Source organism: Phaethon aethereus (genome assembly GCF_964289735.1).
Source record: "Phaethon aethereus genome assembly, chromosome: Z".
Taxonomy (NCBI): Eukaryota; Metazoa; Chordata; class Aves; order Phaethontiformes; family Phaethontidae; genus Phaethon; species Phaethon aethereus.
In genome coordinates this window covers 42089211-42104950 of record NC_138577.1, presented here as the reverse complement: position 1 = coordinate 42104950, position 15740 = coordinate 42089211, and the positions used below count along the sequence as shown (strand labels likewise).

The window sequence follows — 15740 nt, the reverse complement described above, 5'->3', positions numbered from 1 at the left end:
ATATGCTAAAGAATTTGGCAACACTTTTACAGCATTTGATTTTATATAATTAATATGTCATACAGTACTCCTTGTGATTTTGTTTTTATACATCTAAGAAGAAAAAAAACCTCACACAAAGGAATATGAACTGCCAAGCTTGACTGCATGATCATGTAATTCCAGTTTATAATACTGGCATTAAAACCTTCATTAATTATGTTGACAAATCATTACCTGTACATTTAATGAAGGCAACCAAGATGATTTGAAAACACAACTTTCAGGTTTTATGTTATGTATTTACCAAGGTGTGCAGTTCTGCAGTGAAATGAAAAAGCATGTAAATATACAAAGAAAATTACAAGTTCATCAGTTCCTGTGACACAAACTGTTTTAATCTTTCAAGGTACTGTCCATAGAGTTCCACATCATTATGGCCCGCTCCTTCTACCCACAGTGGTTCTACAGGTCTCTGGCAACGCTCAAATAATGCTAGGCCGTGTGAAAAGTCAATAACTTCATCTTCAGTCCCATGGATTATTAACACAGGAGATGTTATTTTAGAAATTTTGTCAATGCTGTAAGGAAAAGATTAGATCTATGAACACAGTGAGCTTTTAAAATCTTTCTGAAGGACCAGACTGTTAACTTCACTTTAATTACACATAGTAGTTTTAATGTTTTAATTCTGAAGTTGTTTAAATCATTAGAAAAATTACATCTTATCAACACCCTGGAAGCCAGTACAGTAGCACATGTAAAGCCACACAGAAAGGAAAAATATTTCTGGAAACTATTAGGATTGAACAACAGAGCAATCCATCAAAAAGCGGTATTCATTGACATGTTCACTTCAAAAAAAAAAAAAAAAAAATCAAAGTCCCTGGACTGATGAAAATACTACTTCTGAGTTTCTTTGGTAAAAAAGTGCTTGTCAGAAGTGAAAGAATTTTAGCACTTAAAGTTTGACCATCTATAGGGAAAAAAAGTCTTTGAAGTTAGATGCTCAAAATACAAGTAATTCTTTGAGACAAGTGTATGGGCCAACTAGTGGCATAGTTCTGAAATACATGACAGGAATTTTCTTAAGTTAAAGTCTACTTAGTTTTCCAGTCTTTGCTACTTACAGAAGCATACGCAAAATACTTTTGTTCACGGTTACCCAGATTAACAGTTCACTGGACTAGAAGCCAGATTAACAATTCACTGGACTAGAACTGCTTGCTAGAATTAATGATATCTGGGGTTACATATAGGAAGACTAATCACTTCTTTAACACTGAAATGATTAGAGATGTGAAAAGCCTAGAAGCTGTGCAAAGTTGTGTAAACTCCTTCAAATCAAATGCTCCTCATTGTTGTTACTCACTCTGATTTTTCTCCAACTGTTTTTTAAACCTTTGAAAGAAATTTCAGAGAATTTGCCATATTACTTGTTTCCCTAGACTAAAACTTCTGTAATAGGGAAAAACTGCATACAGAATAAAAAAGTCCTACAACTTACTTCGGGAATGCATCGAAGCAATAGGTCTTCTTTGTATCAGGAAAAGCTACTCGCATTCCTGAGGTCAGTGGAGAATGAAGAATTACAGCAGCACTTTCGTACCTAGCAGCAAGATCCACAGATGGTACTGTTCCTATACTCTGGCCATATATAATCACATTTTCAGGGCGGATTCCGTACCTAAAAAATTTAAAATGTTAACAGAAGTGGCATATAAAGTGAAACACACAAAACTGCAACTAGACAGCAAGGCAAAAAAGCTTTTCTGAAGATAAAAATTTCCTGAAGAGGATAAACTATGAAGCAGGAGCTGGCAGAAGAACAGGCAAGTATGTTCTATAACATACCTGACTAAAGGGACAATCATTTATTCTGTATTTGCAGTAATTTTTTTTTGCCTTATGCCTGAATGGTACTGAAATATGGGTTTAAATACGGATTTTTGAATGCAGTTCTAACTTGTATACTAGTTGAAAGCCTTTACTAGTAACTGTAGTGGACCTGCAACAGAAAACTGATCAGAGCCTTACTAGCGTTATGATTATCATCAAGTGGAGCACAGTCAAAACTGCAAAAATTTGGCCATCTTTGCTCTTCTGATAGCTGATAAAAACTGCAAGCTAGTAACATTGCTTAGCAATTTAGTGGGACCTATAGCATGCCCATACAGCCAGTGTTCAGAATATTATGCATTTTATGTAATAGCTTATCACAGTTGATTTGACATGCAAGCTAGCAAGAGGAATACCCAACCTAACCCATAATTAAGACAGCCCAATAAGCACTACAAAATTAAAGTCAAAGCCTCCCTCCTAGTAATATGAAAACACTCATTTTTTCGGTAATTAACTGAGGTAAACAAAAGAGTCATGAAACATCTAGTTATACAAGTCAAATCTAATACATTTTTCTGCATTAGTGTGGATACAAAGAGTAGCTGGTTCCCAAGTAATGCTGGAAAAGCCTCGACGCAGAATGTCATGCTGGCAAGAACAGTGGCCACAGCAGAAGTGAGCTGCTGATACACCAATCTATACTAAGAAAGTACTCTTAGTACAGGTTCAGGCTGCAAGAGTGTGTCTATCTGGGTACCTTTGTTTAACTTATTTGGGAAAGGAAGTACCTTGAATAGGAAGAGATACTGCACTGCATTAACAAAAAAAAAAAGAAAAAGAAATCAAACATTGTTCTCATATATTATCAGAAGCTTGTTCAGCTTTGAGTTAGTGCAGACTAGCCTAACACCACTGCGGAACAGCATAAGGTAAGTTTAACATTTGCCAATTGACTACAGTCCGAAAAGGACTATCTGTTTTCAGTTGAAGTGAAAGAAAGTGCAACCATTACCTATTCTACAATAAATGCATGCATTTTTTCTGTCAAAGATAGACAACACCACTGACACCCACAAAGGAGTTATCAAATTAGTACATTTCACACATCTCCAGTAAAGCCAGGAAAACAGAGGTAATGAAAAATTGTCCAGTACATTACACTTACAGCTAAATAACTGTATGGCAACTCTGTAGGTCACCAAGCACTAACATCGAAGTCCAAAAGCCTCAAAATCAGAACATTAGGGAAAAAGATGTTTCACACGTACCAAGACTTTCAAATTACCAACCAACAAAAACAAAAAAATCCACAACTACTTTTCGATAAGCCAGAAACCATGTCCTCTGTGTTACATTTGTATGTAATAAACAGTTAATAAAACAATCTAGGAAGATTTCAAGAAAAACAAAAATCACATTTAAGTATTACTAAAATGTATCACTACAGAACTCATTAGGGACCCCAATAAGTTTTCTAAATTGGGAGTAAATTCCACTGTTCACAGCTAACATTGTCTATTTAACTACTCAACTATTTAAACTGTGTTTCACTAGAGTGAAACATAAAAGCTGTAAAAGTATTAGCACAGATAGATTCTATGAATGTATCTGTAACATGACTACTTAATCACTATCACTGTTTCCTAGAAAGAGTTTCTAGGATCACAATCAAGTTAAGAGTTCTAAATCACTATGATTCAATCATCAGCCTGGAACTACAGGCAAGCCCTCCACCTCACAACAGTTCTCAGAATAAAAAAATTCAAACATTCTGATTAACAAAGATTTTATCAAAATTCCAACATACACAAATACAATAAATTAAAGCTTTGAAACTGAAACAAGTGTAAGGTCTTCACTTCTTCTGTATGTCTTCTGAAACACTTGAGAACAGCCTAGCACCTCTCCTTTTACAATTAATGTCCCAATTCAAAAGTAATTCAAATTGCATTTGTGCATTCTGAAAGTACAGTATGGCTTTCTATCCTTTTCCTATAATCTGAACAAAACTCACATTAACAGCTGACACTTTGCATCATTAGTATGGCATTGAGTTTGCACAGCACTTTATGACATAATTTGCAAGATTTCAAGAATTACATTATCACACATTTCTCAGCTATTGAGTTTTACAAGATGCAGGCCACTGCACAGAATTTTAAAGCAAAATGTAAAAGTATACTTTGAAGCATATGTTATTCTCTTTCTCATTATTCATCCCCTTATTTTTGGATCTAAATCCTTCAGCCTAAAGATAGGTAAATATTAGCTACAAAAGTGACCCAAATATAGTAAATGTTTTTCTTGGATTAAAACAAGCTTTTCTCCATCACAGCCAAACAGATTGGCTTCACAGCACCCACCAGAAACCATTTGTTTCAAGTCTGGAAACTCAAATAGTGAGGCAAATCACCAGCAGTGGTGGTTCAAAGTAGTCAGGCTTTTGAACACTCCAGCTTGAAAAAAAAAAAACCAAAGCAAGAAGCTGGGAAAACAGAGAACAACATCTGCTGTGTCTGTCTCCAGTCTTCCTTCTTCTCTTGAGCAGGCTTCTGAAGAGTTTGGGGAAAAAGGAAGAGACCAACTCAACTGTCCCTCACTTCACATCTCCCAAAATTATCAATTTCCAACCTAAAATGGAAGAACTCTTGAAAAGATATCTATTGTTAAGTTCCCTAGTCATAAAATTGATCTTATACTCCTTTTGACAGCCTTGTAAACTCCAGGTAAACTCCAAGAAGCTTGGTAGAAAATTATTAGTTGACTACACACCTGGTCTCCCAGGTGAAGAAGTGTCAGATCAGGAGAAAAAGTGGCAGAATTATTATTCTCTTAATCAGTACCTTAGAATTAAAGGCCATCCTGAGGAAGGGGAATATGACCGTTACAGGGCCATATGCTGTAAGTAGCTGTTCTGGTGACAAGAGCTTGAAGACATGCTGTAAAAACTTGGTATCTTTGAAAGGTCATTATGTTGATCATAGGATTAATGTAAACACTACTGTCTACTCAAGTAATCTTAGATAATTTGTGTCAGAATAGACAGGCCTTCAGTTTGCTGGTGGTGGTAATGCTGGGGTTTTCTTTTTCAAAGCCATAATCCCCAGAAGGGACCTGGGAACAAAGTCTTTATAGTAGCTGTGCGTTCTCAGAGAAAGCACTCTTCCTCACAGACAAGTTATTCTAGATAGAATCTGGCATACAATTTAGATATTTTCTGCAGTTTAAAGGCTGCCCACAACATTTTTCTCTTTCCCACAGCAACTGAGCGAGATTGCAATTCCTTTCAATGCCTGATTCATCCTTTATATTTATGTACCTAAAGGCTACCTGCCTGGAAAGCACAGAGAACTTGAAGAGCAGTTTTTACATAGAACTAAACATACCTCTGTTGACATAAGCTTGCTAGCATCCACACAGAGTGTCTGAGCACTCACAAACTTCTGCCCTATCACCACACTAAAGGTACACTCCTTTGTGCTGGCTGTCTTCAGGGCCAGGCAAGAAATGACATGCCGCTGGTGGGTTAAAGGAAGGAGCAAGCCAATAAATCATTGTACCTGTACCATCAGACTACTCCCTGAAATCAGGGCTCAAGCTGATAGAGGACAACTAACGAAGCCAGTATCCTCTTCTGCAAGCCTACATATGCTGATGAGATACTGACCGTCTCTTGTAAAAGAGGCAACCCTGAACACTCCTGATGGACCTTTTCAGCTTCTGGAAGGAAAAGAAGAACTGCAAAACAGCAATGAAATATTCTTTTTTTCCCTTTGTGACAAACTTCACAATGTGCTGTAGCAGAAACTCTTTCACCGTTTCCTTTACATTTCTGCCCCTGTAAGAAGACCTTTTCTGCACTTTACTAAACAGTTATCTTAGTGGCAGTCCACCTCTTTTCTGCCCCTCCCTCCTCCCTTTTTTCTTTTCATAGAATCATAGAACAGTTTGGGTTGGAAGATGATCTAGTCCAGCCCCTCGCCATAGGCAGGGACATCTTTCATTAAATCAGATTGCTCAAAGCCCCGCCTGACCTTACCTTGAAAACTTTAATTGGATATACATCATACATTACTTACATTGGATATTACCACATTATATACTTTCATTGGATATACATTACATTACCATGATGTGCATTATACAAACTACAAAATGCATGTCTGGCTGTAACGAGTGGGATTTTTTTGGTTTGTTTGTTTTGGGGTTTTTTTTAAACATCAGTTACCTTTAACAACCAAATACCAGTTGAAATTACCATACTATACTTGCAGGCTCTTAGGTATATCCAGGGCAAAATGGCAGGTACTCTAAGGGAGACAGAAAGCAATTTATCTTTTTACTTATTAGAAGACTTGTACACTTTATACTAATAAAGTAGCAGTAAAATCAACCTTAGCAGGGTACATTTTCAGTAGTACCTCTTGGGCTCACACTAACGAAGAGGTGCAATAGATGCTCTAGAGAGGTTATTGTCTGTAAAGCTATTGCAACACATGCATTTAACCAAGTGACAACAGTGCTTGGGGCACAAGGAGCAAGGGGGAATGTCCTGAGGGAATTTTCAATCCACATTTTAGAACCTTTTGTCATCATGCACATAACACATGAAATTACAACTGCAAATCGCAGAACATGAAGGGCATGAACATCCTCCACATCTTTAACTACCAACATTCCAGGCCGTGAATGAAACTCATGAGCATACAGCTCTTCCCCAACTCAGATGCACATTCCCCTTCTGGTGTATACAACATGTAACATTGCTAGAAGAAAAAGGGAACTATGTTTTATGAGAGGCAAACCCATTGACCACACATGTAGTAATCCACAAACTGTACCTCCTCTGCCTCTCATGATGGTTTGGGCTTTTCTAAACCTTACAATGCTACTGATACATTTGTTTTATTGGAAAGATTTATCTTTGTGATTAATTGAGCTACTTTTCCTATCAATTTAAATAAAGGCTCAATTTATGTCCAAATATTCAAAGTTAAAGCACCTCATCTTCTAGCAAAAAAAGCCTACTTTTGAATGAAAAAAATATGTAATTTGTGAATTCTCAACAGAACACTCAGACAACATCCAAATAGATTTGATATTATACCTATAAATGGCTGTTCAAATTATGGACATTCTGTCCACTTTGAAACATCAGTCTGATGGTGAGATTTAACCTTCAATTTTTCAATTATTATACAGTCCACGATAAGCAACAATGAAAAGGCTGTTTGGCTTCTTAAAGGTAAATCTGGTATTGAGGCAACTCAGGCAAGTCTTTAGGTTCCTGAATAAGCCACTTGCCCTGCACTTGCTTGGGGCTGGTTAAACCTTTCCAACCTTGCTAGGGTGTCATCAAAGGCCTTCAGAGACCAGGACAGCAGAAAATGGGCGTATCCCAAAATGACTCCTGGCATTTCAACACTTTCTAGCTATGACAGTCTGAAAAAGAATGTCCTCACTTGCAGCTTTTATATAGTCCCATGCACATGAATATGCAATAATGTCCAACTTTCCCAAACATGACAGCAGTGAATCACCTTCCCTTCTTCCACAGTCAGCATCCACATGGATAGCTACCGCTTCCTATTAAAATACTTAAAGCAGGTAAAGAATACGGACACAATTTAGAATCTGCATCTGCTGTTTACCTCTTCTGATCAGCTGCCAAATTAGCTTTCTGTATTCGTTTACATGAACGATAATATTCACAAACCTTTACAGCAAACAGTTTTAAAAAAATGATGTTGGACCACCACCCTCAATGCTAGTGCCAGACTATTTCACTCTATGTGTCCAGTCCCCACTGGACAGTTGTGCCAATTTACAATGACCACCTGAATTGTCTTTCCAAGGTATAAAACTTAACACACTAAGATGTCTCCACCACAAGCAGCTGTGTTGACTGTAGAATGAAGTCCACATCAGCATTTCAATTAGCCCAGAAACACCTGTTAATGCTGGGTTCTGTGATCCCATTTCTCAGAACGGGGTATGTAGGGAGCTGTGGGTGACTGTGATCAACCTCCAACAAAGGTTAATTTCTCCATTCTTTTCTTTGTTCCATCACAATCTGTGAGGCACAGTTTAAGAGTCTAGGATCCCTTTCTTCTCTCATCCCATTAACACAAATTTCAAAGGAGTTACAGCTATACTGCAAATAATCCACTGAATTAGTTTGTTTTTGCAGAACACTTACATTATAAAACATTAAAGATGGTGCCAGTGTAACACTGACAGAACAGGCTATGCTAGAAAAGTGAATCAATGCTGCAGCAAATGCTCAAAGGCTCCATTCTGGTCCAGATATTCATCACATATTTAAACACAGCTGAGCACCGTCTCAGGGCTCAAGAGGATGCCATGGGCTGGTAACCAAACAGAGTGCCAGTACATCCAGAGTCATGTGCTGAACTTCTCCCTGCTACATCCAGCATTCAGATACAAGGACAAGACCAGATCTGCTAATTGGAAAGTTGTTGAAAGTATCACAGTGGAAACTAGTAATACCAACCATTTTTTAAGCAACAGAGAAAAGTCAGTTCATGTTTGTGAAATCCACAAGTTGGGCAGACCAATCCAAGCTCTATATACTCTACAGAATTACATATTTCTAAAGGATGTTTTGACACAAAAAAATAAACAGAAACAGCAAATGGGATTGAGGTCATTCCTGAACGGAAGAGGGAAAAGCAGATAGACAGAGTATGTATTCAGAGTCCCCGCCCAACAACGTCTCCTCAGCAAAGAGCATGTTCAGATGGGATACTATAATGAACAATCTTATTTGATTAGGGAAGGTACACTATGCATTGTTCAAAAATGGTGGCAAGAATTCAAGTTGCAATCACATTTCCTTTTAGGTTTTCAATCAGAAACTAATTGGGGGAAGAAGAGACAATAATTGCAAGTTACTTCATAAAACAGAACTTGTAAACTGACACAAACAAACAGTTAAGCTTCACCATCTAGTTCTCCACCATTTGCTGGTACATTTAAACAATTCAGACTGTCTTCCACATTGTTCACAAACTGCATTATGCTTTTGGTCAGTTACTGGGTATTTCGCCAAGTGGCTATCTTCCAGATCACCTATCAACTCCAAACCACAGCCACTAGTGCACCTGTTGCAGCTCTTGGCTTACAGAACGGATGTCTAGTTATATCTCAGCTTTCCACTGTAATCAAAGGAAATGCCAAAACCTATTCTAACAACACAGTACACATGTTTTTGAATATACGAGGCTGAATACCTAACCCCTGTGGTTGTATGAGGTTTATGATAATAAGCGTTCCCCCTACTTTAATATATGAATAAAATATGCCTCTTTAAAAAGAACATTATAATCTTTGTTATAATGTAAAAGAAATGCAAGATAATATGTGTATTTAAAACACTAAAAAGGAATAATCTGCTCCAAAGTAACAGGAAATAGTTAATATTACACTGATCAAGTTCTAAAGTCACTGCAACAACTACGATTTGGAGAATCTTTACACATGCCCTTACACTAGGTCATGTCCCTGATATTATATTAAACAGTATGCTCAAGTTGCAATGATTGAACCATAACATGCTGCTTTGCATTAAATTCAGGTTTTCACAGCTTTTTGGTCCTAAATACACTATATGATGAGAGTTTTTTTGGTGAACATCTATTCTTATGATCACATAGTATTTTTAAAATATTTTTTAAGTTTGGGTACTTGTAACACAAAAAGAATATTGCCTTAAATAGAACAAACCATTGTGAAAAATGCTCTGAAATTTAAGAAGTGGGTATTCAGTGCTACATTCATTTGGTGCCTGGGATTACCTCTATCACAGAGTGCCTCCATAATCTTTGATGTTACTATTTTATCTCCCTAAAACCAGAGGCTTAGAACACGGAAATTGCTGAAATATCATCCTTCCAATTTGCTTTTTTTCCCCTTGTCCAGTTTCAATCTATTTGAGCTAACACCACTGATGCAAATTCCTGGTTTTTTTTCCCCCACCGTAATGTATTTACACAGCTCAATTACAACCTCCCCACACATCATATTCTGCTAAGATAAAAACATTTTTCTTTTATATCAAAAGCTATCTTTGGAAATGCTGTAGCTACCAGTCTGAATTCTGAAACAAAGGTGATCTGAACACCATACAGAAATCCAAATAGAGTCTCACCAAATTCTCTTATAACAGCTTTTCCACTGCCCCTCCCTACAAAAAATAGTAGGTGCTGCAATTATCTGAAAAACCAACCTGCATTTTCCCTCAACCACATCACACCAGTGTCTCAGCTACTGGGGAATCAATTAGGTTTTTCCTATCTTCCAAGATTTCCAACTGAGAAGATCCCAAACTGTGACAGTAAGCATTATTTTCTAGTCATTCAAGACTGAAACATACCTTATTAAATTTCATCGCATTATATACTGATATATCAATACAGCCAATGCCTTCAGCATAAGGCACCACCAATCAGCTTGGATACAAACCCATTAATCCTAAAATACAGCATTTCTGTATTTTATGCATTTAATTTATGCATTTAATTTAATGCAGATTAAATACAACCATTTGAAAAAGCACACTGTAAAAGAAAAACGGCAACTAATGTCTTACCTTGTCCTAAGAGCCACCCAAGCAGCATCAATGTCAGCATACAGATTCTTCTCTGTTGGCTTCCCAGAACTTGCACCATATCCAGAATAATCATATGAGAATATGTTGCAATTAATCCGTGAACCCAGTCCTATGTAAAAGCTGCTCATCTGACCTAGGTCAACAGCATTTCCATGCGAGAAGAGCAAAGTGTACTTGGCGTTAGGCGAGCAACGCACAAACATACAGGCAATCCTGTTACCTTTACTTGTTCTAGTCATGAAGCACTCAATGGCATCTTTTTCTCTAGAAGAATATTGCCAGTCTGCTCGCTCTGAGAGATGTAAAGTCCAGCGACTACCACTCTCATCACACATCAGTGTGTACGTGGGATCAGGAGGCAAGAATGCCAGTTTGGAGGCAATTTTCCCTGGGCATGGTGGACAACAGAACAGGCAACACAGCTCACTAAAGGAAAGATTATTCATCTTCTAGTCTGAAACAGGAAGAGAGAATGGTATCAGTTTCTAGTTACAATCCTATATAACAAAGAAAACCTCATGGAAAATGTAAGCTTAACCTCTAGAAAATACATAATTTTAGTGAAACATTTAACAAAACAGATTTAAAAACATAAGTAATTTTCCATCTAATAGCTTATTTGATATTATTAGCTACTTTAGAATGAGCATATTATTAGAGAAGAGTGATAACTCTGAAGCCGTACCAGATATTAAAGTTAAATATGATTACGCAGGGAAAGAACAAAGCATGAGTTTTGGAGCTTGTGTGGAGGAAATAATTCCCTCATCTTAAGCCATTAGGAGAAGTGTTCATCCCGTTGACAAATACATAGGTTACAAAAAACAATTAAAATATGTTGTAGCATTTGCAGGATACTTGTCATCACAATACTTTTTCTCAGAGGTAGGAAGAATGATGAAATCTGCCAAAAGCAATGCTGGAAACCAGCACACCTAAGGGAAGCATTTACGCTACTCTCCTTGTATGAAGGCATCTGACATTTCATCTCAACTTAATCAACTTTTCTATCCCAAATCTATCTACAGGTCTCAAGCTCAGCTCCTGCCAGGTTACTGAGAACAGAGACACTCTTAAAGTTTCATGTACCACCTTTGACTGCTAGATCCAAGTTTACAAATGGGAACAAAGCAAGCTGATTTCTGATGTCCACCGTCCCATGTTGTTTCAGAAGCATTTGGGTAATCCAGTAATAAAATCTTACTGCTAACTGTAATACTTTGTGTATTTATATCATATTTCAAAGTTTGTCCTGTAACTTGTATACAAGCATAGTTTTCATGCCTGTATAAATTTCTTTAGAAAAGCTTCAAGGACACACTGTATGAATTGTTGATACAGGTCACTGAACAACTATCTGTATTTTGGATCTGTGAATGGTTTCTTCCCTGTGGTAGAGTATGAATGCATACTGCATACAATGCTACATGGAATATTAAACACAGGCACAGCAAGACAGTCCGATAAACAGCATGAGCATTCTTGGAATACTACTCCTCTTTGTACAGCAGAAAAAAACCATTTTTTTTTCCACGGCTGCTGCAAGTCTTCACCCCAAGTCTCTAGTTTTCTTCAAAATAGAGGGAAATCACATATTCTTAGATATGCGTGACCAACACTACCAATTTAGAGAAGATGGCAGGAAAGGCATACCGATCACAGAATCACTAGGTTGGAAAGGACCTTCAAGATCATCAAGTCCAACCATTAATCCAGCGCCACCATGTTGCCTAAACCATCTCTTGAAGTGCCACATCCACATGTTGTTTGAACGCTTCCAGAGATGGTGACTCTACCAACTCCCTGGGCAGCCTGTTCCAATGCCTGACCACCCTCTCAGTGAAGAAATTTTTCCTAATATCCAATCTAAACCTCCCCTGGCACAACTTGAGGCCATTTCCTCTTGTCCTATCACTGGTTACTTGGGAAAAGAGGCCAACACCCTCGTCGCCACAACCCCCTTTCAGGTAGTTGTAGAGAGCGATAAGGTCTCCCCTCAGCCTCCTCTTCTCCAGACTAAACAACCCCAGTTTCCTCAGCCGCTCCTCATAAGACTTGTGCTCCAACCTCCTGTAAAAATGCAGATTGTCTCTTAAATTAAGATCCTGAATAAATAACCTTATTTCTGCCAGCTAAAGAAACAACCTCAATGTATTTATGTAATCAGTACAAGTAGTAACTCAAATTTGGAATAGCTCATCTTCTCCCTGTCAGGTGAGATTATTTGGACACTTTAATTTTAATCTTCAAGTTGGGACAGGAAGTGGAAGCAGGCTATGGAAGAGGTCTAGGGACTGGCAAAAGGCTTAGGCTATCTTATGCACAGGAAGAACTCAATACTTTTTTTTGCTTCTTTACCTGTCTTACAGCTGTGAGCACCAAAGGAACCACTTTTTTCACCTTTACATAGAAAGTTCATGTTCACAGCCCAGAGAAACTGCTGTGATGCCTCAATAAGCTTTTTTTGCAAGAAATGCTTATGACCCGGTATTCAACCACACTTCTATTTCTATCAGAAACTATTAAACTGATCTCTTCCAAGTAAGTTTTCCCACATTTTCAGAAAAATTAAAGGACAGAGCTAGATACTACAATTTATTCTATGTGGGGGAGGAAAAAAAAAAAATCTTTTATTTGAAAAATTTAGAAGAATATGTACCTCCAAAAGTAAGGTATAAATAGCCTGTTCTACCCAGGAACAGCAGATTATGCTCTATTCCAGTTTATAACAATAGCTACAGAATTTCTTACTTCCTTCCCAACCCATTTGTCAGAAAGAATTAAACAGAAGTTTACATTATTTATAACTACAAACAGTCCAGCAACACTACAAATACAATCTCACTCAGAAAATATTTGCTATTTGTCAAAGTCATTTTAGAAGACTGGAAGCTGGTCTGTGGAATTCACACAGCGGGCAGAACTGCAGTAACCGCAGTTAATCAGCTGAGGTGGTACTGTGCCCCAAGATAGCTTAAATGTGCTAAAAATGAGCTGTTGCCACATATGGCAAATGACTTATGCTAAGACCATGGTTAAAGTACTATTCCTTCCCTATACTAGACTGTAATGTAGACTTTATATAATGTCCATTTAATCCAATGGAAACTCTGTCTACTGAAACTAAAGATTCCGACTCCAGAGTTGTTCTCCATGTAAATCATGGCTAGCAAAAACTCTTTTCTTTAAGACGAATACTTGCTATTTTCTTCACTCAGAAGACCCAAGAAAACCAGCAGATCTGTAGCATCACTAACTGAACAAATCTGACACAAAATACCCACTTCCTCAGGAGGATACCTTCACTAAATGCAAACAACGTTTCCATTATACGGGAACTGGTTTGTCACTCATTGTATTCACATGAGTGTGTTCTTAACCTCCGGATCTGGAATGGAACCAGCATGTGAGAGAATCCCCAGGGTGTATAGAGTAATTCTGCTACCACTGTTTAAGAGTTCAACTGAATCAGCATTTCAGCCTCATAGTTATCCACCAGGTGTCATAATTTAACTTCAAATAAACAGGTGTTATCTTTCCTCAAAAAGTATACTGCTCAGATACTTCAACGAGGAATTAAACTTAATGTTACCCCCCCAATAGTGTGTTTTCTTCCAAATGTTCTTAATGTTAGAAGACATGTAATGTGACTCCCTAATGATTCCATCCCGCCAGAAATTATTACAGTAAAAATTAAAAGTCACAAAGTCCCCTTTATTTATTATCACCCAGCCTTGGAAAAAGCTTTGGAGATCAACATTCTTAAGAGACAAATTATTGTATTAAGTCTAAAATATGATTTATGGAAAGCAAACAAGGTATCACAAGTGAAGCTGCAATAAAAAAAAAAAAATCACTCTAATAACAAATGGGCTTATCTGGACTCTTAGTGAAACCGGGGCAAAACCAACGCTGACCACAAATTACCTTTAGCATACAGTTCCACAAGTACAGATTAATAACTTCAATGGGACTTGTTTGCCTAAGATATGTTGTGAATACCTAAATTATAGTCTAACACCTTCTTAGCACGTATGATGTAAATGTGCTCATTACAGTGGCATCATCAGACAGAGAGATCAACACAACCCAACAACATAACTACTTCACCTTCTATTTGTCATTGCAGTACTAATAAAGAAGCCAGTGCTGTCCTGCGAACACAGTTCCTAATGCTGGTAAAATTACTAACGACAAAAAGAATATAATAAGAGAAATATATATATCCTTTAAAATTATACTGCATTTTCCATATAAATTAAGTAGAAAAATTCTGTGGAAGAAACTGTGAAAAAGTAATAAACTACTATAGCACCAAGAAAGACTAAGACATAAAACACACCCAAGTGGCATAACCCACCCCTTCTATTCCTACAAGGGATAGCTTTTAAAAGAGAGATGAGATAATTTGATAAAATTTCTCTCTTTAACTCTCCTATGAATAAAAAAGTAACATAGAAAATGACAAATGTAAAAACTGCCCAAAGGCAGTAATTTCAATCAATTCTTCGGCAATTAACCTTTTCATTAAGGCTGACAGAGGAGGGGGGGAAAAAGTCTATCTAATCTGAAAGAACACCTCAAATATTTATCTTGTGATTCCTAGGATAACACAAATGTAGTCCTTTCATATAAGCAATTATTCCTGTCCTTTTCCCTCCACAAATCATAAGTGACTCCCATTATTCACATCTGAGTACTTCACTACGTGTTAGTCTCAAAAGCCCAACCCTTGCAAACACTTATCTAGAAATCTTGTATTTACATTGAATATAAATTATCCTAATTGTATATTTAAATTAAATTACCTATTTCATAGGAACTATTCACAAGAACAAAGTCAATCTCGTAAATACAGCTGCTGGCTTGAAAATTTTAGTGGTGCTCTAACTGTAAGAGGCAAGACATTCAAATTGCTGGGGTTTTTTGTTTGTTTGTTGTTTGGGTGTTTTGTTTTTAAATAATAATTTTTCATTATATACTGCTGAAATAAGAAACTCAAGTAGTTTCCCTCACCCTTTCATTGAACACAATGTAATGAAAACTTGAGTTCAAGCCACTACTCAAGCACTCATACTTACTTCAACATCCTCATTATATTAAAAATTGAACAGAAGGGTATTTCAACAGTTAAAGCAACAAAATAGTTAGTGGGGGAAAAAAAGCCTGTGTTTGATTAAGTGTTATATAAAAGGATTAAACTAATATAATTATTAAGAAAAAATACACAGTAGGGCCGGAAAAGAACACAAGAGGAAGTCTATTCAATAACGAAAGAGCCATACCA

At 37.1% G+C, this 15740-nt stretch overlaps 1 protein-coding gene across 1 annotated transcript; it reads right to left on the bottom strand.

The window, feature by feature from the left end:
* Positions 1-340: 340 nt before the first annotated feature.
* ABHD17B (abhydrolase domain containing 17B, depalmitoylase) lies at positions 341-10899 on the bottom strand (the record flags this gene model as incomplete). The annotated part of the gene is made up of 3 exons (XM_082013090.1): positions 341-560; positions 1487-1666; positions 10433-10899. 3 exons carry the CDS (start codon positions 10897-10899, stop codon positions 341-343), a joined length of 867 nt encoding a protein of 288 aa, XP_081869216.1.
* Positions 10900-15740: the final 4841 nt, after the last annotated feature.